The following is a 27402-nucleotide window of genomic DNA, read 5'->3' on the forward strand; positions in this document are numbered from 1 at the left end:
GAAGGAGGGGGGGGTGGGGTGGGGTGGGGTGGGGAGGTAAGACCTCCCTGCACAGCCAGGAAAGGGGGCAGGACAGGGAGGGGCAGGGCTAGGAGGGGCCCTCCTACCTTGTTCCCGAGCTCTGGCCCTGCCCTGCCCTCCACTCACTTTCCACACCCCTGAACTGAAAGTGGCCTACCTCCAGTTCTAAGCTAAGGAGATCCCGTGGGTCCCTGGTAGTCTCAGAATTAGGTGTAAACACACTGTGCACACACACAAAGCATCTCACACATAAACGAGGGCACAGACACTAATATACAGTATATATACACACCACCACGCATGTGCATTTGCGCACAAGGACCCCCGGCACGCATGCTAGCAACACACACGGACAGTGACATATGCATGTGACATGCTTGGCATGTCAATCAATGACACAGATATACACACACTCAGGACACATACATGTGCAATAGTATACACACACGCAACACCATAAACACACATGACGCGTGCTACACATAGAAGAGCATACAAATCCACGCATAGTGATAGTCACGTAATGAACACGGTGGTTCCGTACACTCATATGCCGACAATTCATCCATGATTGTCCGTATACAGTAGATACATGGCGGCACCTATGTCTAGATTCATAGATCTAAATAAAACCATGTCATCGTCATTACACAGATTTACGTGATTGCACGAGAATGTGTCATATATTGCAAAATGTCAGGGAATGGCATGCATGTTTCATGTACTGTGCCAGGCATGTTGTAACTTACACACTCACAGTCGCAGCCCCACAGACACATAACAGCATGCACATATACATACATGTTTCTGTGCACATATGTAGACTAATACAGAGGCCCCTCCGTGTATACACAGATAAATATATGCCTGTTCTATACACGCGTACTCCACACATGCGTGCAAATGATGGCGTGCCTGCGTGCCGGGACATAAACAGCAGCCGCGCACACGTCGTGGAGCACACACTGATGCACACACTACTTTAGGGAAGTGAGGATACCACCTCCCCCATTTACTCCCCCGCAGTTTCACCAGCTCCAGCCGGGGTGGAGCCCATAGTCAGGGGCTCTGCCGCTCAGTGCTGCGGCTGCTGTTCCCCGGGGGTGCCGCACGAGGGCCCCCAATGTCGGCGGAGACTGGCTTGTGTGCAGATGGACTTAATTCCAGGTTTGGAGGGGACAGGGGCTGCCTCCCCGAGGCCCCTCCCAACACCGCTGTCTCTGGGGACTCCATCCAGGCCCCTGTCCCCATGTACAGGTTGACTTGTGGGTAGGGGAGTTCCCATGTCCTTGTCCCCAAAGGCCATCTTTCCATAGCACAAAGGCCTGAGGCTAGACAGAAGATGAATTTCCTCACAGTTCGGGGCAAAGCCAGCCCAACAGGCCATGTGGTCTCCCCAGCTGGCCCAAGATGGCCAGATCGTCCCTAGAATGAAGTCTGCCGGGAAGAAGCCAAAGCAATTCCAATTTCTACCTCTGTCTGTTTCTGTCTTCCTGTTTTCATTCTTTTGATTTCTCTGTCTCTCTCTTTGTTTCATCTCAAATCTCATCTTTTCTACACCTATCCTTTTTCATGGCTGGCTCTATCAGTCTTACCACCTCCTGTCTCTGTCTCTGCTGGGGCCGATGTGGGGAGGACCGTCTGCAGCCCCCTCGCCTCTGTACAAGGAAGGCGCAGGGGCCTGTGGGGCGAGGGGTGGGAGGCTACATGTCCCGGGTACTGGGCTGGGATCCTGTGAGGAAGCAGTTCTTCCCTCTGTCCCGACCCTGCCTGCTGGTCCAGCCCACCAGTCCAGCGCTATCACCATGGAAACCAGCAGCCGACTTCCTATTGGTGGGCGGGAGAAGACGGGGAGGGGGAAGGGAGGGCTGGCTCTCCCCTGCTTGCCCCCCCCCCATTCTTAGGCTCAGCCCTCTTCTGCGCCCACCATCTCGGGGCTCCTGGACTGGAGGGGACCCCTGCAGTCCCCAGAGCTGAGGCCAGCAGGGACAGAGACTATGAGGCAAGCTGCCCACCGACCCAGGCCTCCTTAGGACCAGCCGACCGCCCAGCAAGCCGGAGAGCAGCAGCAGAGAGGGGGCAGGAGATAAAGGACCAGAGCGGATGGTTGAGGATCACCCCCAGCAGCTCCTGCACACCCTATCCAGGCTGAGGGTCGTGATGGATGGCCAGACTCGCAGACGCTGACGGACAGACAATGACACCGATGCACACAGCTGCACAGCATTGAGCTGCTCGGATACAACCAGTGACAGCATCACACGCTGCCACAGCCCTGCAACACAGACACCCCCACACACAGAGAAACAACTGGTAACTCCGAAACAGGCACAGGCAGTGACACGCAGAACCACTACCCCCAACACACACGAGTGGGGGCATCCATCCTCCAAACACACGCAAGACAGCGCTGCCCCCGACACACAGAGCTGGAGACACACGCCAACCCTCACCCAGGCGCTGCTGGGGGTGGCCTCTGTCCATCCTCCCTGCCCCCACGGGGACACCCTCGCTCCTCCACACACCCGCACACACACACAGCCACGAGCAAACACAGCTCGCATACCCCTGGCTTCGGCTCTGGCAGCTCTCACTCCTGCAGCCTCCTTCGTGGGTGAGGAAGATCGGCCAGCCTCGGATGGAGCCTCGGTGAAGCCAAGAGCTCAGAGAAGAGAGGGTCTGGCCTGGCATGACCCTCGCCAGCCCCTCCGCTTGGCCGGGTGATGTCCCCCTGCCCGGGTCCTGGGGCCCCTTGGCAGTATCATGGAGCAACTGACACCCCTCCCACAGCTGGGGGACCCCAGAGCCATGGAGCCATGGGCCCTGCCTGCCTGGCCGAGCTGGACTCCGGGCCAGGGGAGCGAACCTGGAGGCGCGACCCCAAGCATTGCCGATACTCCGGCAGCTCTGCTGGGTGGGGAGCAGAGGCCTGAGGAGAGCTCTGAGCCTGAGGGAGCCCAGAGCCCCGGGGCTACGGGGGGCATTGACCCCGAAGGAACCAAAACTGGGCTGCCCAGCCTGAGGCACCAAGCAGCGAGCTCCAGACCCAGCTGCCCGAGGCTGGACGACGAGGAAGTGGAGGCTTTCCCTAAGGTAAGGGAGCTCGGGAGGGCCGGGGTCTATGTGGTGGGGCCTCTCATGATGCCCTCCAGCCTGGGCATCACATGCGACGCCCCCCGTCTCCTCTCCTGGCCTGTCTCTGTCTGGGGGTCCTTCTCTGTGACTGTGTGCCATGCCTTCTCTGGGCAGGAATCTCAGGGGCTCCATTTTTTGCCATATGTCTGTCCTTCTGACTCTCTGCCTGTCTGTACATCTGGCCCTGCCCCTACCCCTTCCCTCTGTCAGTCTCTCTCTGATGGTCTGTCTGTGTCTCCTCCTCTGAGAGTCTCTGTCCTTGGGGGCTGGAGGATCCCGGGGGGTGGTGGTGGTGGGGATTCTGGAGGTGTATGGTGGAATCGGAGTTAAGAGGAGGCAGATTCAGGGGAGGGGGCTCAGTGCTGGGCTGAGCCAGGTAGGACAGGGTCTGGGGTAGATGTGAGCAGGCTCCTATAGAAGATGGAAGGGCCAGGGCTTTGGGGGAAGGAAGGGGGACACAGGGCCCATAAGGAGCATGGAGGGTTGGAGCTGGGAGCTCGAGCTGGCATTTCCCAGGAAGAGATGGGCAGGGACGGAAAGAATTGGGGATGAGCAGAGAGGGTCCCAGGGCTGGGGGAGGCCAGTGTGGGCCCCTTCTGGGCCTCCTATGCTCGTCTCTGAAGGCCTGGGACATGGGGGAGAACCTTCTCGTTTCCATGTCTCCCTGGACCGTTGGCGGGCAGGATGCTTCTATATGAAGGCTTTGACTAGGGAGGGTGTGTTCCTGAGGTGCTGTGTCCTGTCCTTCCCCGTGCCAGGGCAAGCTGGACATGGGCTTCGGGGACAGGCCCAATCTGGAGCTGCTGAGGGCCCTGGGGGAGCTGCAGCAGCGCTGTGCCGTCCTTAAGGAGGAAAATCAGATGCTGGTGAGGCTTGGAAAGCAAGTCCCGAGTCCTGGTTGGAGCTGGGGGAAGGCAGACTCAGACACCCCAGCCCTCTGCCTCAGTGTCCTCGTGATCCCACAAACTATCCCTCCAAGTGGGGGCTCCATGGAGGTGATAGGACCCCAAGACCCAGACAGGGTGAACCCCTATCTAGACTTGCCAAGGACCCCACTGTGAGCCCAGGGCTCTAACCCAAGTCCTGGGCAGTTAGGATTGGGTCCGTGGGGTGCTCCCCACATGCCCCAATTCTGGCTGACCCCTTGTCAGAGGAAGAGCGGCTTCCCTGAGACGGAGGAGAAGGTGCGGAGGCTGAAGCGGAAGAATGCAGAGCTGGCGGTCATCGCCAAGCGCCTGGAGGAGAGGGCCCGGAAGCTGCAGGAGACTAACCTGAAGGTGGTGAGGCTGGGAAGCTGCTGGATGGAGGCTGGGTGACCAGGGAGAGGGGGGAGCCAGGCCAGGTCTGAGGGAGTGGGGCTTAGGAGTCATGGACTTCTAGCACCCAGGAAAGCAGGAATCCAGGGGCCACGGGGTAGGCGGGGCAAATGCTGGCTGGGCTAAGGGGCCGAGGGTTTCTGGAGTTACAGGAGAGAGGGAAGGGCTGGGCGGGGAGTTCCTGAACAGGCAAGGAGCAGGTTTCTGGATTACCACGTGCTGGTGCTGGCTGCAGCCTCCCGCTGAGCTCATCTCTGGGTGCAGAGCTGGTGGGGGCAGGGATGAAGACCCATGACAGTGGCAGCCCTGAATTAGCAGCATCCTTTGGGCCTAAACTAGGATGTGGAGTTAACCCTCTCAGTCCTGCCTGAGGATTTGCAGGGATGGAGTCAAGCGTGGCTAGCGGTCCCCTAAAGCCCCCAATACAGGGTAGCAGCAGGAGGCCACACTTCCAGGTTTTCATCCTCACCCCTGCATTGAGAGGAGCTGAGGAGTGGGAGAAGTGCCCCAGCCCTCAGATGACCGTTGGCCTTACCCTCCTCTGGCCAGGTGAGTGCCCCTGTGCCCCGACCTGGGGCCGGCTTGGAGCTGTGCCGGAAGGCCCTGGCCCATCAGCGAGCCCGGGACCTCAGTGAGACAGCCAGCGCCCTGCTGGCTAAGGACAAGCAGATCGCTGCCTTGCAGCGGGAGTGCAGGGAGCTGCAGGCCAGGCTCACCCTGGTTGGCAAGGTGCGAGGCCCTGGTCACCCCTTCCTGGTCAGCCCTACACCGGGGCCGCCTGCCTGGCTTGTGGGATGTGGACGAGATGTTGATGAGATGCAAATGAAGCGGGAAGGTGGAAGCTGCTGGGGAGTAGGTTCCCCTGGCAACGGCCCAGGTGGGAGCGGGGAGAAAGAGCCTGAACTGAAGGGGGTGGAGCCAGGAGTCCCAGACCTGGGAATTTCAGTGTTCCAGGCTTCGGGCTGTATGCCAGCGGGCCTGGCTGTTTGCATCCACACGTACCTCACAGTAGTGTGAAGCGATGTTCGCAAGGCATTTAGCACAGTGCCGGGCACACCGTGAGTGCCCCGTAAACGCGTTACCGTGACTGCACACGGGCTCGAGGCAGCATGTGGCCATATACGCATGCACCTGTGACCAGGCCTGTACGCAGGGGAGGGTCTGCACGTTCCCGCGCGTCGGAGCCCCCGGAAAGGTGGAGGGCGGACTCCGCCGGGGATGGCGTGGGGGCGGGCCGGGGCTAGGCCTGACTCCCCTCCCTGTCCCCCAACCCTAGGAGGGTCCCCAGTGGCTCCACGTGCGGGACTTCGACCGGCTGCTACGCGAGTCCCAGCGGGAGGTGCTGCGGCTGCAGCGGCAGATCGCCCTGCGCAACCAGCAGGAGCCGCCCCCGCCGCCCCGGCCCCCGGGCCCCGCCGCCCCGGTCAGAGCAGGGGCGCCCGCCCCCGGGGCCCCGGGAGAGGTGAGCTCTGGCGCCAGGGCAGGTGTGTGGGCGTCTGTAGGTGGGGGTGGGACGGCCCCGGGATCTCCCCCGGCAATGGCGCTCACAGCTCCGAGGACCCGCCGTGGCGTGCGCCCTCCACGGGCCAGGGAGCTTTTCCGACCCCGGAGGGGAGGGTCGCCCGTACCTGCGCCGCGCCGACCCCGGCCATGCCATTCGGGGTCCGCCCTCCGCAGGCCTGCGCCCCGTCGCCCCTGCCGCGCTGCCAGTGGTACGGCCCGGCCGCAAATCCCCGGTTGCCCTGGCAGCCGCCCGGGGCCCAGCCCGCGCCGCAGCCTCCCGCCGCCGCCCTAGCGCGGGGACGCCCCCTTCAGCGCCCGCCTGGTCGCCAGGACCGGCCCCGGCCCCCCGGGGGCGGCGGTGCGTCCGCCTCGGCTCCAGGTACGGGCGACCCTCGCTGGGCGCTGGGCTCAGGCAGCTTCTGTCGCGAGGGCTTGGGACCCCACTCCGGACCCCCCAGAGCTTAGCAGTCTGGCTCCTCTCCATCTTCTCTACTCGGGCTGCTCCTAGGTTACCTCCTTCTGGGAAGGGGGGTGGGAGAAGGGGCTCCCTAGCGACCAAGGCCTCCGGGCATGGGGTGTTTCTCGCTCAGATTTTGCCCCTCTGTCTGGCCCAGGGAGGGAGATGTACCTGCCATCAAGAGCTGCCCTCCCCTGGAGTTTGCACAGATGAATCTGAAGTGTGACAGGGTGTGCTGGGGGAGCTACGACGAGGGTCTGGCCAGGCTTGCAGTGCTCTAGGCAAAGCCTGGGTGCGGATGATCCAGAATTCCTAGCTCTGGGAGCACCACATCCCTGGGGGCCCAGGCCGTCTCCTAGCTCTCTGCCAGTCACTGAAGGACACCTAGGACGGTTATTGAGTGCAGAGCAGGGCTGCTGTTGGAAGCTAAAAAGGGAAAGCTTTGGCCTGGATAAGGGACCCATCTCCCAGGGCACACATGGGTCTCAGGATCTCAAAGCAGTGTGTCTAGAGGACGCAGGGGTGCAGCCTCTGCACTTCCACATCGCTGTGGGCAGGCAGCAGCCCCCCTCCCTTCTTTGCTGACTTTGAGATGGGATGGGCAGGGGGCCAGGCTGCCCTGGGGCCCTGTTCTCAGGTGCCAGCCCCCATCCCTGGGCATTTCCAGGCCACGCCCCAGGAGGATGTGGAGAACCCACCCGCCATCCTAGGGGAGCCTGAGAGACAGCAGAGGGTGCAGCAGCTGGTAAGTCCCAGGTCAAAGGCTGGAGGCAACCAGTTGTGGGCAGGTCTGCCTTCCCACATGAGGAGCCCTTGGTTCTGACCCCACAGGAGTCAGAGCTCAGCAAGAAGCGAAAGAAATGCGAGAGCCTGGAACAGGAAGCCCGGAAAAAGCAGAGGCGATGTGAGGAGCTGGTGAGTTCCCAAGGGCCTCCCCAAGTCCAGCCAGGTGGTGGGCTCCCTCTCCCCTTTCACCCCTCTTGTCCTTCCGGGCTCTCTTGCCCTGCCTGGCGCAGGCTCCAGGTGGTGGAGGAAGGCCTTGTCTGGGAGGGCCAGGTCCTCTGTGTGGGGAGGGGAGGCGTGTGGGTGCTGGGCTCCCTCCCCAGAGCTCCCCTGGTCTCTCAGGAACTGCAGCTGAGAGAAGCCCAGAATGAGAATGCCCGCCTCGTGGAGGAGAATTCTCGGCTCAGTGGGAGAGCCACGGAAAAGGAGCAGGTAGCCGCTCTGCCCATGTGCTGTGGGGCCTGGACTTCTGCTGGAGCCCTGGTCCCTGGGCTGGGAGCTGTCTTCTCTACCCCCTGCACTGGGCGAGCGTATGAAGGGTACTGTTTCCCTGGCGAGGGAGCTGCCCAGACAAGGCTGACCCACCTGGCTCCCTGCCCCCCCCCCCAGGTGGAGTGGGAGAATGCAGAGCTGAGGGGCCAGCTCCTGGGGGTGACGCAGGAGAGGGACTCGGCCCTTCGCAAGAGCCAGGGCCTTCAGAGCAAGCTGGAGGGCCTGGAGCAGGTGCTGAAGGTGAGGAGACTGTGGACGTGGGGGGAGGGTCTCGGTCCCTGGCACAGGGGAGGGTGGGAGGGTAGAATGCGCCCTATGTGGGGCGCTGGGGTCTGCGGTCTAGTCCTGGCGCTGCCAACCCCTGCCCTTCTCTGGCCTCGGTTTCCTTTTTAACAGAGGGTATCTGGAACACATAGGGTCTGAGGCTCCCTCGCCTTCGAGCTCCGGAAACGGTGCAGCGGGCCCCGGCCTTGACCCAGGCTCTTGTGTTCCAGCACATGCGGGAGGCGGCCCAGCGGAGGCGGCAGCTGGAGGTGGAGCATGAGCAGGCCCGGCTCAGCCTGCAGGAGAAGCAGGAGGAGGTCCGGAGGCTGCAGCAGGTGGGGGCAGCTGGGAGGGAGGGGTGGGAGGCTTCTGGAGCCCTGTTACCCACTCGTCCAATGAGCGATTGCTGAGCACCTCCTGAGTGCCAGGTTCTGTGCCAGGCACTGGAAGACAGTGGGGGGGAAAGATCAGGTCCCAGACCAATCAGCAAATAAGCAGATGGTCGAGGGAGACGACCCTAGTCACTGGCCCAGCGGGGGACGTGAGCAGGGTGATACGACAGAATGACTGAAACGGGGCCACTTGAGAGAGGTCGGCAGGGAAGGCCTCTAATACCTTAAGAGTGAGAAGGAGCCAGCTGAAGAGCGCTCCAGGTGGGAGACTCGAAGTACAAATGCCCTGTGGCAGGAAAGAGTGTGGGGTCCAGACCAGTGTGTCTAGAATAGAACGACAGGAATAGGCAAGAGCCAGATCTCGTCAGGCCTTGAAGAGTTTGGATATTTTGTTCTCTGGGCGGTTGGAAGGTGTTGGAAGGTCCCAAGTGGGGAGACAGCATGATCTGATTCGGCATTTTAGAAGATCACTTGAGCAGCACCACGGAGTGGGGGGGTTTGGGGGAGTGGGCGAGGAGGCAGGGGGTCGGTCAGGTGTCGGGGCTGTTGCAGGTGGGAGATGGTGTCCATCTGGACTAAGGTGCAGGCAGTGCACCCGGAAAGGGGGAGGATTTGCGATATGTTTTGGAGATAGAATTGATAAGAGTCCATAGGATTCTAGTGGAGCCCACGCTCCTTTCAGCTATTTGCTGAGTCCACCCTGAGGGACAGCCCTAGGGAGGTGAAGGGCGAAGAGGCAACGATGTGAGAGTTAGGGAGTCCTGAGTTCTCAGTTCGATTTTGGCCAGGTTTGGGTTTTGTCTTAAACATTCAAGTGGACTCGTCCATAGACAGTTGGATCTACGGGTCTGGAATCATGGGGAAGTTGGTCATGGAGATTCCGGAGTCATCGATGTGTCCAGTCTTGTGACTAGACGGGACCCCCTTGGGAGAGAGTGAAGAGCGTAAGGTGCCCTGCGCCCTGCAGCACCCTAACATTCAAAAAGGGTAGAAGACAGGGAGCAGGTGAAGGAGACTGAAAAGGAGCGCCCCCAGGGGGAGGAGGGAAGCCCAGAGGGTGGATGTCCCAGAAGGAGAGAGGCAGTATCCGCCCTGCTTCTCCTTGACCCTTAACTTCTGACTGGAGGTATGGTTCTGGGGTGGGAGTTTGGGGGGGGGGAGAACCCTCAGCCTCCCCCTCTCAGCCCCCCTTTCCTCTTCTTCTTCCCCACCTTTCCCCCCTTTCTTCCCTCCCTTTGCCCTTGCTGCCCCTCCTCTATCCATCTCCCTTTATCCCCTCCCCTGTTCCTCATCCTTCCCCTCCAACATTTTGCCTCCTTCTCCCCGTAGGCCCAGGCCGAAGCCAAGAGGGAGCATGAAGGGGCCGTGCAGCTGCTGGAGGTAGGGTCCCTGCAGGGGGCCACCCACAGCACCAGTTTGGGGGGGAAGGCAGGGAAGTTCAGAGAGAGCCGGAATGGACTCCGTGGGTGTGCGCTGTGTGGGGTTTGCAGGAGGGCCCTTAAGTGCTCCAGAGCCTAGGGAATCCCCTCCACCATTGGCCTAGTTCTCAGGCAAGGGCGCAGCTGGGCAGGGGCTCCTGGGTCTGGTGGCAGCAGTCCCCCACTGCCACCCATCCCCAGAGGCTGCCTTCACCCTGAAATATCCTTCCGTTTAGGAACTGCCCAGTCAGTCCAGGGAGCCGACCAGGTAGTGTCCACTTGGGCCCTCTCACCCTCCCTCCCTCCCTCCCTCTCTGCGCGATGCCCGCCGAGAGGTGCTAACCTGTCCTCTGTGCTTTCCTTTCCTGCCGCAGTCCACCCTGGATTCCATGCAGGTACAGCCTCCCGCCACCCCCGTCCCTGGTCTGTCCCCTCCCCCACACCTCTCCGGGGCGGGCTGAGCTGCATCTCCTTCCTCAGGTCCGAGTGGCTCCAGCTCTCACGTCCAACAGAGGAGGGTGTGACTGGTAGCAGAGACCCGAGAACCTGTAGATGGGCTGGGATTCCTGCAGGACATGTGGGCCACCTCCTCGACCCAGACCTGCCACAGTGCTTGGCAGACACAGGGCCGTCCCTCCTCTAAAACCTAGCCACTCAGACCATGAGGAAGTTCACCAGTCTAACCCATGATCCTCTTGATCTTGGCCAGGGGAGAGGCCCTAGATGTTGGGACTCTCCTGAAACCTGAGAAAAATGCTTTGAGAATTGGCTCCTTCCTGCCACAAAGATGTCCCTAGCTCCTGTGTGGGATCTCTCTTGAGGGTAGGGATTTGGGTCACTGACTGTGGGAGGGTGACAAGCAGCAGAGCTGAGCAAACTCCTGAGGAGGGACCAGCAGTGGGACTGGCAGTGGAGCTGGGAGTGGGCACCATTCCTTTTGGCCTAGAAACAGCTAGAAGCAGGAGGTGCCACTGCCTGGGGTGTGAGGATGTGCTGAGTGGGAGGCGGGCCCCCCACAGTTCTGGTACTTCCCGCCCAGCTCAGACACTATTAAGGCAGCAGGGCAGCCGGGCTGAGCGCATATGAGCTGAAGCCTGGTGTGGGCTCCTTCTGTGTGGACAAGGCACAGGATGGGACTCGGCAGCTTTGCTGGGCCTGGTGGCTTATGGGAGGTCTTGGCCCAGGTCCGGGTTCGAGAGCTGGAGGGGCAGTGCCGCAGCCAAACAGAGCGCTTCAGCCTCCTGGCACAGGAGCTCCAGGCCTTCCGCCTGCACCCCGGCCCCTTGGATCTACTCACCTCTGCCCTGGGCTACAGTACCCTTGGGGAACACCCCCCACCCCCCTGCTGCTGCTCCACCCCCCAGCCCTGCCGGGGGTCTGGCCCCAAAGGTAAGGTGGACCCCAGTGACGTTAGTCTGGAATCCCCAGGTCTGCAGCTTTTCTATAGAGCAGAGCATTCAGAGTCAGAGAAGGCTAGCAACTCACCCAAAGTCACACAGCAAGTTGGAGCCAGGCCTGGCTAGGACAAGGCTCTGATGGGGGAGAAATGAGCTCACAGGAGTGGCTCTCGTGGCGTCTGGCAAGGCATCTCGGCCACTGCTCCTGTCCTCCAGCAAGACTCTGTGGTCACGGCTAGGAGCTGGGCCCTAGGAATCAGCAGCTGGCAGTATGGGCCTGTGAAGGGCTGGGTCAGGCGTCAGTCCGATCGGGGGCCCCCAGCCCCCTCTCACTTCACAGCCCACGTGATTTTGAGCATGCTGCTAAACCTCTGTGGGCTCTGGTTTCCTAAGCTGTAAGACGGGAAAATTCAGTGCGCCTCATTGAGCTGCTCTGAAGATCATGTGAAATAATCTGCGTAAATCACCTCCACCCCCGCTTAGTAAGTTTCCCTCAAGCATCTCCCGCTTAGAAGGAACTATGGCTGTGGAGGGCCCGACTCTCCTCTCCGAGCAGCCCCCCCCCTTGCTCCCTGGTCCCTCCTCAGGCCACAGACCCCATGTGCCATCTTCTCTTTAGACCTTGATCTCCCTCCGGGCTCCCCTGGGCGCTGCACCCCGAAGTCTTCTGAGCCTGCCCCTGCCACTGTTACCGGGGTCGCTCGAAGGACGGCCAAGAAGGCAGAGTCCCTCTCCAACTCCTCTCGCTCTGAATCCATCCACAACAGCCCCAAGTCATGCCCCACGCCCGAGGTCAGTACTGGGGAGGGGTCTGCGGAAGGGGAGTGGGAGGCCCTATCCTCCTTTGGGGTCCCCAGAAGTTGGGTGGCTGCTGGCCCATGTGGGGTCCCAAGTTGGGAAGTGGAGCCAGGCCCTGGGAGAGGAGGGCTCCCCTGCAGGCCCTACTTTGGGGCTGCCCAGCCCCACCCCTCTGGGACTCAGAGAGGCCCCAGAGTCCCGAGCTGGATGGAGGGAGACGCTTTGGCGCCAGGATCCCTGTAATGAGACTGCTCATGCGAGTGTCTGTAGCAGAAGCAGACGGTTGTGTGGGAAAGAACACAGGTTCTGGGAGTCCTAGGCAAGTCTCTGACCTTTTCTGGGCTTTGGTTTCCTTGTCTGGATTTTGGAGCTAATAAACCCTGCCTTGTAACATTGTCACGAGGATTACATGAGAAAATAAAAGACAGAGCACTACTGCAGGGCACACAATAGATGCTTAACGTGTGGCAGCTATTTTCATTACCAAGTGCTTGATCACCTGCCCCTCTCTCTACCTCCCAAACCCCAGAAATATGGGGGCGGCAGGTCAGGAGCCGGCCTCCTGTCCAAGGTTGTGGAAAGCGGTAGAACCCAGCCCCGGCCTCTACTGCCCCCTTGTGGGCAAGAACGATGGTGCAGGCTTTGACCCTGTGGTTGGGCGGGCCACCCTGTCTCCCCCGCTCCAGACCCTCCTTGCAGGGACTTCTTGGCGCCTCTGCCTCCTTGCCTCCAGTTCTTCCCAGTTGGGGTGCTTTGCTGTGTTTTTCCCTTAGGGAGACAAACTGCCATTGGTCGCCCACTGCATATCGCATATCCCACCGCATATCGCATATCCCACGGCATATCGCATATGGGTGTGGCTGGCTTCTTCTCGGATGGGGAAAGCAGTCTTACTTCCTGGGCTGGTGCAGTAGAGGCCAGGGCCCAGAAGGGATCCAGGTTATTCTCACTACCCTTTGCCAGGGCAGCGAGGCTCTGCCAGGACCTGCGGGCCAAGGTGCTGATTTAGAAAACATCAGGGATCCTTGCTGCTGGCCTTGTCCGGCATGTGCTCTCTCTCCCTTCTCAAAGCAGTGGGTCCTCTGGCTCATCCTGGAAACCTGCCTGCTTTGCCATCGGCCCTGGGTCCCGAAGAGGACTGGCCCCTTCTGTTTGCCCACAGGTGGACACGGCCAGTGAGGTGGAGGAGCTGGAGGCAGACAGCGTCTCCCTGCTCTCAGCAGCACCCGAGGGCAGCCGGGGAGGAGCCAGGATCCAGGTCTTCCTAGCACGCTATAGGTGGGCCCCTCCCCGCTTCTCCGCATTTCCCTAGGGTCTCGGGTGTACGGGAGGAAGGGACCAGGTGGAGAAGACAGAGGATTCTGGAGGTGGTGGGGGCGGTACAGGGATCCTGGTTGGACGTGTCCTCTCAGCCCAGTTGGGCCAGGTGGGCACAGTGAGCGCTCTACTTGGCTACTGATGGACCACCAAGTGTCCATAAACCTGGTACAGTGGGAGAGAGGAGGCGGGACGTGGAGGCAGGGTGCAGGTCACTGTCTCCTTTCTCCTCCGCACCTCCTTCAACAGCTACAACCCATTCGAGGGCCCCAATGAGAACCCAGAGGCGGAGCTCCCTCTTACGGCTGGCGAGTACATCTACATCCATGGCAACATGGATGAGGACGGCTTTTTTGAAGGTAGGAGGGTAGCAGGGTTGTTCTGTCCATTCCCCTGCTTTTAAGCTGCTCTTCCCAAAGACCTGCACCCACCCAGAGCCTCTCCCCAGGCTGCTCAGCCCACCAGGACTTTTCTGACTCTGCTAAAAGGCAATACAGAATCCTGGCAGCCCGTGGGGAAGGGATCTAGGAAAGGGGCAGCTGGTCTGACCGCAGATCGGCCCCCAGCAGGGCAGGGCAGGGCCCACCGCAGTCCAGGTGATGGACGGTGTCACAGGGAATGTGGGCTAACTTTGCTTTTGTGCTGCCAGACAAGGCATGACAGTGCTTAACTCTAGTGACATCGAGGTCAGGCATGTGGCATAGAGCTGATGCTGGACTCCAAGGGTGTGCGGAGGAGGAAGCAGGGTCCAGAGCCCAGGAGAGGGGGTTAGGAAGAAGTCAGCAGGTGTCCGGGCCCAGGCAGGGCATGGGCTTCAGAGCAGCTCTCCGGGGCCTGTGAGGAACTCAGGCAGCGGAGCGGCTGCCCCGTGACTGAGACTGGGCAACAGGGCAGGGCCTGCCGAAGAATCGGTCTCGGGAAACTCTCCAGGTGGCCCTGGCCACGCGGCAGGGAGAACGACGCTGTGCTGAGACTGGATTGTGGTGCAAGCAGGGCAGGGTGAGGGCCATAACCACGGACGGGGATTTAGGAAAGAGGTCAGGTCTGAATCCCTAAGGCCCAAAGTTTGGGAAGGCCGGGTCTTCGAGCCCGCCCAGCATGCCTTCCCCAGGCCCGGCGGCCGGTCTTTGCGTAGCTCCTATGAATGATGGTCAACAGCTCAACTCCCCGGAGATGTGGATAATGGAAGTGGGATTAAATATTTCCCAGAAAAATGACGTTTTCAATGAAAAAACCCCCAGAGCCCATACCTTTTCTTGGGGGGGGGCAGCCAAAACACAAAAAGTAACAGACCCCAAATTATTAGAATTTGAACTGTCCGATCTGGGATAGACTCAAAGGCCTGGAGACAACTGGGCCCCTATTCCCCGTCAGACTTCGCTTAAGTGACAGCTTTGTCTACGTCTGGCACCTGGACTGCTGTCGGCCATTCCAGCTTCGGGAACGGGGACCTGGCTCTGGCCGGAGCTCCAGCGCCAGCCTTTCTGGGCGGTGAATCCGCTCCTTCCTTTCCTGTCCCTTCCGTAGCATCAGTGCTTGTACTGACGTCCTTGGGCTGCCGGACCAAATTACCACCTGGCTGGCTTGAAACAACAGAAATGCATTATCTCACACCTCTGGAGGCCTGACGTTTGAAATCAAGGTGTTGGCAGGGCCATGTTCCCTCTGGAGGCCCTTGGGGACACTCCATTCCCTGTCCCTTCCAGCTTCTGGTAGTTCCAGGTGTTCCGTGGCTTGGGACCATGTCACTCCAGTCTCTGCCTCTGTAGTTACATTGCCGCCTCCTCTTTTCTCAGGGTCTTGCTCTGTGCGACTCCTATAAGGACATTTGTCATTTGATTTAAGACCCATCCATATAATCTAGAATGATCTCATCTCAAGTTCCTGAACTTAATTACACCTGCAGAGATGCTTTTTCCAAATTAGGCCACAGCCACAGGATCCAGGGATTAGGATGTGGACATATTCTGGGGAGGGCTCCAGTTGACCCTCTCCAAGCGCTGATAGTATCGAAGTTATTGGAAGTCACTATTGTCTCTTCAAGTTTCCTTACTTTCTCCCCCTCCTAGCATAAGTGGAGAGCGAGGGTGCTGGGGAAACTCGCTGGCCCTCCGGCTGCTCAGACCTGGCTTCCTCTTCCACACCCTCTTCCTTAAGCCCCGGCCTCTGTTTCCTAATAAGGCACGGCAGCCACCAGCTGGTCTGTTCCCTGGGAACCCTCTCCCCTCTCCCAAATTAGCTGAGACATGACATGCTGTGTGCCCAGTTTCTTCCTTCCTGGACATCCCTCGTTGTCACGTGTTCAGGGGAACCTGCCCAAGGTAACAGAACCCACCTCTGGTCACTGCCTGGACTGACCACTAGTCATGTTCCTAGACCCCGGCCTGCGGTGGGTCCTCATCCCTTCTCGAACCCACAGGGGAATCTTCTTTGGCACTTATGACTTTTGTCCCTAGAGATTCCTTCCCTTGCCTTAACCAGGTGGTGCTTCCCTCTCCCACCGAGGATGTCTGTTTTCCACGATGGGAAGTTGAAGGACGCCCTGTCCCCACTCCTCAGGCTGAGAGTTTATGAACGCACAGAGAAATGCAAGAATGAAACAGTGAACACCCATAGTCTCACCACCTGGAATCAACAGGTGTTAACCTTGTGTCAGATTTGCTTTTTCCATCTATAGGTTAAAAAAGAAAAATGAACTAAAAGCGAGTTGTAGACATGACATTTTGCTCGGCTCACATCTCCTTAGAACACGGATGTTCTCTGGCAGCCTGGCAGAGCCTAGGGTCGCCCAGGTGCTTGTTAGAAATGCGGGCTTGCAGCCCCACCCAGACCTGAGTTAGAATCTGCATTTTAACAAATCTCCAGGCAATTCAGATGCACACTAAAAGAAGTGCCCTCCTCTGTCACCACAGCCCTGCGATCACACCTGTGAATATTAGCAATTACTCCCTACTGATGACCATCCCTGCCTTTTAAAAGTGCTCACGGATAAATGTTGATTTGAATCAAATGCTTAAGATTGTGCACTAACCATGGTTAAAATGCATTACTGGACTGGTTTTTCTCTACCTCCTCTCTGTCTTCCCCTTCCCTGCCCTCCCTCTGCCAGGGGAGCTCATGGATGGCCGAAGGGGTCTGGTCCCTTCCAATTTTGTAGAGCGTGTGTCCGACGATGACCTCCTGACCTCCCTCCCTCCGGAGCTGGCCGATCTGTCCCACAGCTCAGGCCCTGAACTCAGTTTCCTGAGTGGAGGTGGGGGTGGCAGCAGTAGCGGGGGCCAGAGCAGCGGGGGCCGCAGCCAGCCCGGACCTGAGGACGAGGCTGCAGGGAACGAGCTCAGTCCGAGCCCCCAGCCTGAGGGCCTGGGCGGGCCCCCTGCTGTGCCTTACCCCCGCAGTCTGGTGGTCCTCAGGCAGCTGGCCCACAGTGTGGTGCTGGCCTGGGAGCCGCCTCCTGAGCGAGTGGAGCTACGTGGCTACCATATCTGTGTGAATGGGGAGCTGCGTCAGGCCCTGGGGCCGGGGGTGCCCCCCAAGGCTGTGCTTGAGAACCTGGACCTGCGGGCCGGGCCCCTCCGTATTTCTGTGCAGGCCCTGACCAGCCAGGGCAGCTCCGACCCTCTGCGCTGTTGCTTGGTGGTGGGTACCCGAGCCGGGGTGCTACCTAGCCAGCTGCGGGTCCATCGACTGACGGCCACGTCTGCTGAGATCACCTGGGTGCCCGGCAATAGCAACTTGGTCCATGCCGTCTACCTCAATGGGGAAGAGTGCCCCCCTGCCCGCCCCAGCACCTACTGGGCCACCTTCTGCCACCTGCGGCCGGGTACCCTCTATCAGGCCCGAGTGGAGGCTCAGCTCCCGCCTCCAGAGTCCTGGGACCCAGGCTGGGAGAGGCCGGAGCAGCGGGCTGCCACCCTGCAGTTCACCACACTCCCGGCAGGTACGCACACTTGGGCTGGACTGGCCGTGACACCCAGAAGGCCAGGCCGCGGGGGTTGCAGGGGAACCGCGAACTAGGCTGCTACCTCGAGGTGAGTGTCCTGCATTCCTGGGTCTTGTGCCCTCCTCCCCCCAGGCCCGCCTGATGCCCCCCTGGATGTGCAGATCGAGCCGGGACCCTCCCCCGGAATCTTAATCATCAGCTGGCTCCCTGTGACCATCGACGCTGCCGGCACCTCCAACGGCGTCCGGGTCACAGGCTATGCCGTCTATGCTGATGGGCAGAAGGTATGGCCTGGGGACTCTGCCTCCCCGTACCCTGGGAACAGGATGGGGGTCTCTCCTTGCTGTGCTCAGAGGACGAGTCTCCCCAGCCTGGCACAGAGGTGCCCCTGGCACCTACCCGCTACCTGCACTGCTACCCTCGCGTCCTGACGCGCAGCCCTCCCGGCCTCCCTTCCCCAGCTGCGTTCCGTCTCCCCTGCAGATCATGGAGGTGGCCTCGCCCACGGCAGGCAGCATGCTGGTGGAGCTGTCCCAGCTGCGGCTGCTGCAGGTGTGCCGCGAGGTGGCCGTGCGCACCATGTCGCCCCACGGCGAGTCGGCCGACTCCATTCCAGCTCCCGTCCCCCCGGCCCTGGTGGCAGCCTGCCCGCCAGCCACGGTCTCCTGCCCCTCACCACGACCGGGCTCCGAGGCCAGACCTCCCCTTGCTCCAGCCTCCCCAGGGCCTGGAGACCCCAGCTCTCCCCTCCGGCGCCCTGACCCCTGTGGAACACGAGAGCCCCCCGGAGGCCCCCCTGCCGGAGAGACACCAAAAGGATCCCACGAGGAGCCCCCGGCACCTTGCGCTCAGGTACTCTGCTGAGGGAGAAGGGGACAGGAGGAGGCTGGGAGAAAGGCCTAGGGCTTGGGCCCTTCCTCACTGCCTGCCATTCCAGGAGGAGGCTGGGGCAGCTGTGTTGGGTGCGTCAGAGGACGTGAAGGCCAGCGAGCCATCCGCGGCTGAGAGAGCTCCCGACCCAGCAGCTTCGCCACTGGCCAAGGAAGAGGCTCTCCCAGTGCCCTGCTCCGCCCAGGGAGCCCTGGGCCGGCAGGTGCCCTGTGCTGAGGGCTGCCGCGGAGGAGACCCAGGGTCTGGGCTGAGGCCCAGGGCTGAGGTACGAGGCTGGGGCCACACTGGGCCATCTCACAGAATTGGGGCTGCCTCCCTGCCTCTGCCAGCCTAAATCTGGGTGTCGTCTCCATTGATTTTCTGCTCTGGTCTGTGCTCCGAGTCTGCTGCTTTGTCACTTCATCTTCCCAGATTTCTCTTTTCCTTTGGGCTACTATCCTTCTTCCCCCCACACCTCCCTGCCCCCACCCTGTGCACACCCCCCATTCGATGCCCCCCTCTCCCTCTGCCAAGGGACCCCTGTTGTTCCGGCTGGGGCTGACCCTTCCAGCCTGTGCCTCCTCAGACCCTTCCCTCTCTCCTCATTTGTCTCACCTCTCACAGAGGGAGGACACAGCCGAGCTCGGGGGCCGTCTGGTGAACTCCCTTGTGGACCATGGCCGCAACTCAGATCTCTCAGACATTCAAGAAGAGGAGGAGGATGAGGAAGTGGAGCTGGGTTCCAGGACTTGTTCCTTCCAGAAGCAGGTTGTTGACCACAGCATCAGGGAGAATGGGGCCAAGGTAATGGGGGGAGGAGGGGCTGGTGGGCCCTAGACCTCGGGTTCCAGGAGCCTCTCATCCCCGTGCCAGCAGCTGCTCTGGCCACCACTGAGTGCCAGCGACATTGTGTGTAGGTCTGTGGCCTGGGCCCTGTCCCAGGCAGTCCATAGGAAGTTGCTCAGGGTTGACCTCTGCCCTCCTGGGAAGAAAGGAGAGGATGAAAAGCTCTCTTGTGCCCCTTCTCCTGCTCCAGCCCACCACACGCAGAGCCCTGGCCATCTGAGATCCCTGCCGGGAGCTTCCAGGGAGGGTTGGGGAGGCCTCTCTGCTGTTCACAGGGACGGTCTGCTCCCTGATGCTCCCATCCCTCGGGGCCCCAGCATCTGTGCAGCCTGGTCCTTGGGCGCATTCCCCAATTCCTCCTCCGGCTGTGCTCTCGACGTGCTGTAGGACTTTGGGCCAGCCCCCTCTCTGGTTTTTCCTCTTGGAGGAAGCTGAGGGAGGGCTATGGGGTTGCCTGCAACCCCTGCCTTCATTTGAGGACAAAGGTCACAGCTCTCTCCCCTTCCCACGAACCTCTCTTCCCTGCTGCCCTTCCCCCCCAGCCCCAGCCCCAGCCCCAGCCCGACCCCTTCTGTGAGACTGACAGTGACGAGGAGATCTTGGAGCAGATCCTGGAGCTGCCCCTCCAGCAGTTCTGCAGCAAGAAGCTTTTTAGCATCCCCGAGGAGGAGGAAGAGGAGGACGAGGAAGACGAGGAGCAGGAGGAAGACGAGGAGAGGCCAGGGGCAGGCTGTTCTTTCCGAGACCCCGGCCCACCTGAGCCGGCTGCACTGGGGCTGGGCTGTGACAGTGGTCAGCCTCGAGGACCTGGCCCGTGTCCCTTGTCTCCAGAGCCCTGCAGGGCTGGGGACCGCCTGGAAGACATGCCTGGACTAGCGGGTGGAAGCAGCCGGAGGCGAGGAAGTGGCTCCCCCGAGAAGCCCCCAAACCGCAGGAGGTCCCCAGATCCCCGTGAACACTGCAGCCGACTTCTCAGCAACGGCGGGCCGCAAGCCTCTGGACGACCGGGCCCCACACGGGAGAGGGGCAGCCCCCCTGTGGGCGAGGGGACCAAGGGTGTGCCAGAGGCTGGTGGGAGAGGGCGGCCGCCCCCTTTCCGGAGGTGCTCCCGAGGCCGGGCCCCAGAATCTAGCCTGGCCAGCTGCCTCTCCCCCAAGTGCTTGGAAATCAGCATTGAATATGATTCTGAGGACGAGCTGGAGGCAGGCAGCGGGGGCATCAGCATCACCAGCTCCTGCTACCTCGGAGATGGGGAGGCCTGGGGCACAGCCCCCATAGGAAGGTCCAGGGGGCCTCTGAAGGCTAATTCAGGCCCCCACCCCTACCCATGCCTTTCGGCCTGGGAGAAGGGGGAGCCAGAGCGGAGAAGCCGCAGTGCGACTGGCAGAGCCAAGGAGCCACCCTCCCGGGTCCGTGCCCACTCCCCTCCCCGGCAGCCCCCTGCCTGCTGCCGCCTGGTGGCTCTGCTTGCTGCCCACCAGCCGCTCCCATTCCACGCTGCCGCCACCATCTGCAGAGGTGGGGCTGGGGCTCTGGGCTCCCTCCCTACCTCCTCCCACCCACATTCCACTGCTTCGCTGCTTCTGCCTCGAAACTGGGATGCACAATATTCTGTGATCGCTAGTCTCCAGTTGCCACCAGCCAGCCCCCTGCCCGCGGGCGGGGTGGCCCTTTCCCCTGCGTAGCTAGTTCCATCTTCAGGACACTGACCCTGAGAAGAGGCTCTCCTCTCCCACGCTCCTCCACCAGCTCTAAGAGCTAACCTTAGTCCCCTCCACTGCACTCATCTGCTAGGCTGGCCGGAGCCGGGGTCTCCCCTCCCGCCTTCCTCCCGCCATGGGGGTGTCTGATGTCTCCGTGAGACGGGGCCAAGGCTCCAGGAGAGGAATGTTGTGCCTCTGCTCTGCTGTGCTGCTTCTGCTGACTAACGGGGCAGTGCTGGGGAGCATTGCGGGGTCCCGGCCCACCCGCGGGGTGGTGTGTCACTTCTGCTGTCTGTTGCCCTCTCTTTGCAGGCAACAGAGACGGGGGAGCCCAGAGAGAAGGACATCTCTGGGCGGAGGGGCCCCTCGCGGAGAGGGGTCCAGGTCCCCAGGGCATGTGCCACCGAGCTGGGTGAGCACCTGACGGGAGCTGGGCTGGGCTGAGGGGGCCTCTCCTAACCTGAGCCTTTGGTCGGAGCTTATGGTCCCTGCTCTCTCCGCAGCCCCTTTGAGGAGCCCCCCAGAGGAAGCGCTGCTTTACCCGGACCTGCCTGTCAGGGTCTTTGTGGCTCTGTTTGACTATGACCCTGTGTCAATGTCGCCCAACCCTGATGCTGGGGAAGAGGAGCTCCCCTTCCGGGAGGGCCAGATCCTGAAGGTGACTGACTGACTGGGGGTGGGGGCGTCCTCTCTCTTTTCCTGTCCTGGAGGTGTCCTAGTCTGCACGGGTGGGAACACGGCCTCCAGAGCCAGATGCTATGGCGTTGAATCCCGACTCTGCCCCTTGTAGCTGTGCAACCTTGGGTGGATGAACTAACTACTCTGGGCCTCGGCTCCCTCACTGGTAAATGGGGATACTGGTCATGCCTGCCCCACGGAGACGGCTGAAGGTTAGGCTCAGTACACAGAGAGGACTTCAGCTGCCCCGCTCGCAGCACAGGCTAATAACCGCTGCTCTTAACATTACAGTTTGTATGGAGTCTCCAAATACTTGTAGGTTTTTTGCTGTTGCTCTGAGGTTACAGAGATCTAGTCTGGGGTGGGCTGGGGGCACGGACGTGCAGACAGTGAGTGGCGATCATATGAAAAGGGCCATCTTCTCTCAACTCTCTGATCCTTATTCTCGGCTCTTTCCCCGTTTCCTGTTTCATGGCCCGCGAAAGGGAGAGCGTTCTTCTGCAATCCTGGTGGGGTGCTGTGGGGCTCAGGGCCCAGACCCCAGGGAGCGAGCTGCCCTGGCCTCCTGAGACAGCTGGTCTTTGCCTTCAGGTGTTTGGGGACAAGGACGCCGACGGCTTCTACCGGGGTGAGGGTGGCAGCCGGATGGGCTACATCCCCTGCAACATGGTGGTCGAGGTGGCCGTGGCCAGCCCCGCAGAGAGACAGCAGCTGCTCCAGCGTGGCTATCTGTCCCCGGATGTTCTCACTGAAGGCTCAGGTATGACCTGCTGCCGTCCCTTACCTACCTCCCACCACGCCACCTCCAACTCAGCCCTTCCTGAGCAGTTTGTAAGGCCGGGGTGGCCGGGAGGCCTCGTTCATCCAGAGCCCAGCAGAGCCTGCGGCCTTGCAGAGACCGAGGCCTGTGTGGCCCCAGCCGTGGGATTGCCACGCGGAACGGGGCTCTGCTGCAGAGGGGGTGGGCTGTGTAGTTTAGATCCTGGAGGCTGGGGTTGGGAGAAGAATGCGCTTTAGAAACTTGAGTATGAGAACCCAGGCACAGCCCAAAGAGGAGACTCCAGAGTCACTACCCCACCCTCCTCCCCTGCCTCAGTTTCTCTCTCACATATACTTGCCTTTCTGGATCAGGGAATGGTCCCTCTGTGTCCTCTACAGCCCGCACAGCTGGGCCTCCCCCCAAGCCCCGCCGCTCCAAGAAAGGTGGGTGAGACTCCCTTCTCCCTCGGGGCCTGTGGAGATGAGTGGGGTGGGGGGCACTGCTTGGCTCTCTGGGGAGACACAAGCGGGGTTTTGTGCAGGTAAAGGGAATTAGGGCAGACCTTCCTCCACATCCATTCCCTCCATTGGGAAGCCTCCTTTTATTGGGGACGGGGAGTGGTTTGCCGGGACCTCTGCTCTAAAACACACCTGACTGTAAATTCTGTGCCGCCTGGGGCAAGTCATTTACCTTCTCTGGGTCTCAGCTCACTTCCAAACCCAAGGGGCTGGGCTCTGCTCTCGAACATCTTNGGGGGGCGGGGGCGGGGGCGGGGCTCACTCGCACATTCTCTCCACAGCTGAAGCCGAAAGCCCTGCCCCTGCCCGACCCTGTGCAGGTGAGGGGCAGGTCCTGTGCTGGGGATACTGGGAAAGAGGTGGGGCTGGATGGTCCCTCTGGATCCCCGCAGGGGCTGCAAGTAGTGGAGAGGTGGTGAATAGGGGGTCAGCAGGCCCCCAGGGTGGAGGAGAATATGGCCTGGGGGGTGGTCCAGAGAGAGGCCCTAGTCCTCTCCCCCTTCCCCTGCAGGCCACCTGCAGCACGTCCCCTCTGCCGGCCTGAAATCTCCCCGAACCATGGTGGCTGCATTTGACTACAACCCCCGGGAGAGCTCCCCCAACATGGACGTGGAGGTGACGACCCACAGACAGAGCCCAGCCAAGGGGGTGGTGGCCTCCCCAGCCAAGGCTGACACCTGCCCCTTGGGTTCTCCGCAGGCAGAGCTGCCCTTCCGGGCAGGGGACATCATTACTGTGTTCGGGGACATGGACGATGATGGTTTCTACTATGTGAGAACATTGGGGTGGGGGGGTGCCATGCCCCCCTCACCAGCCCTGTCAGGGAGGGCCTTCCTAGGGCCAGGGAGGGGGATGAGCGAGGGAGTCACTGCCCCTGACGGGTAGGGTGATACCGGTGATACGGTGATACGGATCTCAGGCTCTTCCCCCAGGGGCTCGGGGCCAAGGGGGTGGGGCTGGGATCTCAGGCTCTTCCCCCAGGGGCTCGGGGCCAAGGGGGTGGGGCTGAGGCCTCTTTCCCGGTCTCAGCCTCACCAGCATCTCCTCTGCAGGGGGAGCTCAATGGACAGAGGGGCCTGGTTCCGTCCAACTTCCTGGAGGGCCCTGGGCCTGAGGCGAGCAGCTCCGACAGGGAGCCCAGGACACCCCAGCCTGAGAGCCAGGTCAGTGAGGAGCTGGGCTCCCGGCTCAGCAGTTGAGGCTCTACCCTGCTGGATTGGGGGGGTGCGGGGATGAGGACAGTGTCGGGGGAGGGGACCACCTGGGCTATGACCCAGGTGAGCACTGTGCCCAGGCTGGAACTGCCAGGGAGAGTCAAGCCAGGGAGAGCCCAGGCAGGGCCAGCTCCCTCCCAGTATGTGCCCCTCTCTGCAGAGGAATGATGGCTGCGACCCTGATCCCCGGCCACTCTGACCCAGCTGCCCACACCCCCGGGCTGATGTAGGTGAGGGGACCTTGTGGAAAAGGACCCCTGGACCCCCACACCTCTAGCTAGTCATAGCCCGGGTTTCAGGGGAACTCCCACCCTATTGGGTCTCCCTGTCTCCCAGGTCCTTTTAAAGCCGGTTGCCCAGTAAGGCCCAGCTTCCCGGGTCCTCGTTCTTGGAGCCTGCTTCTCCTTGGGGTGGATGGAATACAGTCACGTTCCAGCCTCACAGGGCAGGGAGAGGGGGAAGAGGCCAGGCCCCAGTGGGAAACCTTGTGCTTCCATCTGCCGTATTTCCAAAGGCAAAGGCTATGCCGAGTCCCAGTTCCTGTGAGCTGGGTGACCTGGTGACTGGGCAGGGAGCATGTGAGTCAGTCCATAACCCATCTCCTCTCTTTGTTCCCTGTTCTTCAGAGAACGAGGAGGAGACGAGTCCAGTGCTAGATGGAGATAGATATATATAGAGAGAGCAACATGTAAGTGGGGGACTGGCCCCCTCTCTTCATGTGACTTGCCGCTCCTTACATCACCATAATCAGATAGCGCTCCTTTGTCTTGAATAGTGGAGCCCACCTGGCTTTTCTTTGTCCCAGGGAATGGGGGAGGGCGATCTTACCTTGAGCCAGATCCGGGGGTAGGATCATCCCCTCCCCTTGCCTTTACTCCGGGCAGTGCCAGCTGTGACAGGAATACATGTCATTTTAGTATATAATGCCCCATATTAGCGGACCCGTCATATTCTATAGCTCGTGTAGCTTATAGAATGTTGTGTGATATCCATAGCATGACTCATCAGTATATTATGATACTATGCGACTGTGGTATTATAATATTGTGATTATTATTGGTGACCGAAGGATGATTCAGCAATGCCACCAGTAATAATAGTCTCCCCACCCTTGCTCTCTGAATCATGACCTGTTAGGGGATCAGATGCATGATTTTACTTCTAATTCTCAATTTTCTCTGCTGGAGGGAATAAATGGGGGGGGGCTTAAACAACTGGAATCCATAGATAACCCCAAACCATTCATCTCTGGGGTTCAGAGACCCCCCTTCAGTTGTTTCCCCAGCAACCCCTCCTTCCTGGGTTGTTATGGAAGGAGCCCTGGGAAGCAGTGGGAAGAACCTGGGGCTCGCTGGTTGGCCACCAGCCCTGGCTGGCTAGCAGTAGATGCTTAGACCTCCAGGTGCTGACTGACCTCTCTGTGGGCAGGCCCTGCCACGTCATCAGAGCCTTGGGTGGGGGGGCCCCAGGCGGGGCACCCAGCTCCCCTGCCTCTGGCCTGGGCTCCATGGCTGGCTCTGGCCAGGAGACTGCCAGGCTCTGGTGGCAAGTAGGGGGAGGGTTTTGAGGAAAGGAGTGGGGCAGGGGTGGGGAACACGTAGGCTGGCCAAGACCTGACTGGGCTGTGCCAGGCGCAGGAGGTCACAGTAGGGACTTGGGAATGGGCAGTAGGGTAGGGAGGCTTCCTGGTGGCTCTCCTGTTTACTCACCCCTGTCCTTTAGGCCCCGAACAGCACTGTCTGGGTGGGCCTGGGGCAAGGGGAGCCACTCACGGTTGCCAGTGGAGCCAGGAGGAGCTTCACGAGGGAGAAATGCTAACCGAGGCCGCAGGGCAGCCTCCAGAGCTTGTGGTGGGGGCTGGGAGATGCCCCTCTGGCCCAGGCCCCTGCAGGCCTCTGAGAGGCCATGGAAGGAAGAGTCCCGATCTCCTCGTGGAGTGGCCGCTGCCTCCACTCCCTGCAGGGGCTGGGGCACCGCATGTGCGGGGCTGGCCGAGCACGCTTCCCCAGTGAGGCGCTGCAAGGGGTTCCTTCCGCAGGGGCGATGGCTGCCTCGAAGCGGTCCTGGGCCTGGCTCTGCCTTTGCTGCGAGGGGATGACATGGGGGAATTTGGGGGACCCATCCCAAGGGGCAGGTCCAAGGACTCCGCAGCTCTGTCAGCCTAGTACCCTACAGAGACCCGGAGAAGGGGCGGGGCTTGCCCAGGTTCTGGAAGCAGAACTGGACTGTGTCTGTCCCTTCTGACTCCCAGCTCAGCGCTCCCTCAGCATCACCACACGCATTCGCCTCTCTGAGCTCTGTTGGGGGGGCGGGGGGAGGCTCTGGTTCTTGACCACGGCCTGTGACAGGGAGGGCTGCCAGCACTTAAGGCACTTAGGAGTCAGGTTGGGGAGGGAGTCAGGCCCTGACTCTGCCCCTTTTCTCTCGTATTCCAGGACTGGGCCAGCTCAACACAGGGGCCCCCTGTGCCCAGAGGCTGGCCCTGGGGCCCTGGGCCTGGTGGCTTCCCCACGATTGACCTCGGGGGGGCGCAGGGCACAAGCGAGAAGGTGTGGGGTCTCCTCTCCAAGGGAAAGCAGCTCCTGAGGAAACTGGGCTCTGGGAAGAAGGAGTGATGCTGTGGCAGAAACAGCGCCCCGAGGCCCCCAGATCACCGGGTGGGGAAGGGCCTGGACGCCCGCTCTTCCGAGTTAACACTGCGGCGCTTGGACGGGAATCAGAGACTCGGTGAAGGTCCGAGCTAGATGAGTTCTCAAGGATGCACCCTCTGGATGTAGGAGGGGAAACTGAGCCGCAGAATGAGGAAGTAACTTGGTCAAGGTTGCCGAGGACCTCAGTCACAGCCAGGACCCGTGACTCCTAGTCCACCCACCTCAGCCTAGTTTCCCGCCACACTCTGCAGGTCCCCTCCTTGGTCCTCCCCCCTCTTGATGGCACTGGCTGTCCTGACATGTCTTCCTTCCCCTGAAGGCAAGTTTGCACTGGATTCCCTGGAGCCTCAGCTCCCCGGGGGCAGGCGGGGCAGAACCCTGTATATATGTACATACTCAGTGCCTCAGTCCAGCCTCGTCCATGTCGCTTCCACCGCACAGGCCCAGGAAGGGGAAAGGCCCTGCCAAAGCGGGCCTAACCCTGCTCCACAGTGCCCCACCCCTCCCTGCCCGCCCGGCCTCCTGGCCCCTGTGTGTCCCCGCCCCCAAAGACGTGGGGGCCAGTGGGAGGGAAGCAGGAGTTGGGTTTGCCTTATTTTGCTCATCGGATTCAACTTCCTTTTGCATCATTTTCCTCTGGTCCCTGCCGGAGTCTGGGGCTGGGGAAGAGGACAGATTTATGCAGCTATTTTCATACATCCCCTGTTCAGAGTGGGGTAGACCACTCTCCACCTTGACCCTCACCACCCCCTCTAACCCTGCGGCCGGGTGAGTGTCTCTGCATGTTTCCTTCACTGTGGTGGGAGATCATTTGACTGAACCCCCACCCCCGCCTTGGTCTCCAGGGGTGTGGAATGGTGGGGGCATTTGTTTAAAAAGACATTTTATTATAATAAAGTCTATTTTCACAAAACCCATGCTGGGCT

The 27402-nt window shown here is 60.8% G+C and overlaps 1 protein-coding gene and 1 long non-coding RNA gene across 5 annotated transcripts; one reads left to right on the top strand and one right to left on the bottom strand.

Moving 5' to 3' along the window:
* Positions 1-17: 17 nt before the first annotated feature.
* Positions 18-27402, top strand: TSPOAP1 (TSPO associated protein 1). Of its 4 annotated transcripts, XM_034640455.1 has the most exons (32): positions 18-3114; positions 3915-4022; positions 4308-4436; positions 5022-5201; positions 5749-5934; positions 7100-7177; positions 7264-7347; positions 7558-7647; positions 7825-7947; positions 8202-8306; positions 9693-9743; positions 10156-10176; positions 10966-11170; positions 11798-11970; positions 13139-13254; positions 13543-13652; positions 16403-17233; positions 17369-17520; positions 17720-18088; positions 18174-18392; positions 18731-18910; positions 19495-20361; positions 20968-21067; positions 21159-21313; positions 21925-22093; positions 22465-22536; positions 22893-22931; positions 23123-23226; positions 23311-23382; positions 23664-23774; positions 24452-24513; positions 26261-26396. In XM_034640455.1, the coding sequence occupies exons 1-31, from the start codon at positions 2785-2787 to the stop codon at positions 24479-24481; spliced, it is 5559 nt and encodes a 1852-aa protein (XP_034496346.1). In that variant the 5' UTR covers positions 18-2784; the 3' UTR covers positions 24482-24513; positions 26261-26396. The 4 variants fall into 4 exon arrangements, with proteins under 4 accessions (XP_034496346.1, XP_034496344.1, XP_034496345.1 ...); XM_034640453.1 differs by lacking the exon at positions 24452-24513 and having other exon boundaries at positions 19501-20361; positions 26261-27402; XM_034640454.1 differs by lacking the exon at positions 24452-24513 and having other exon boundaries at positions 18731-18874; positions 19501-20361; positions 26261-27402.
* Positions 22456-26961, bottom strand: LOC117795508. The gene is made up of 3 exons (XR_004619564.1): positions 26873-26961; positions 24654-24715; positions 22456-22604 (listed from the first exon to the last, which is right to left on the bottom strand). It is a non-coding gene; the product is annotated as an uncharacterized LOC117795508 (long non-coding RNA).

This window comes from Ailuropoda melanoleuca, chromosome 13, assembly GCF_002007445.2.
Source record: "Ailuropoda melanoleuca isolate Jingjing chromosome 13, ASM200744v2, whole genome shotgun sequence".
NCBI lineage: Eukaryota > Metazoa > Chordata > Mammalia > Carnivora > Ursidae > Ailuropoda > Ailuropoda melanoleuca.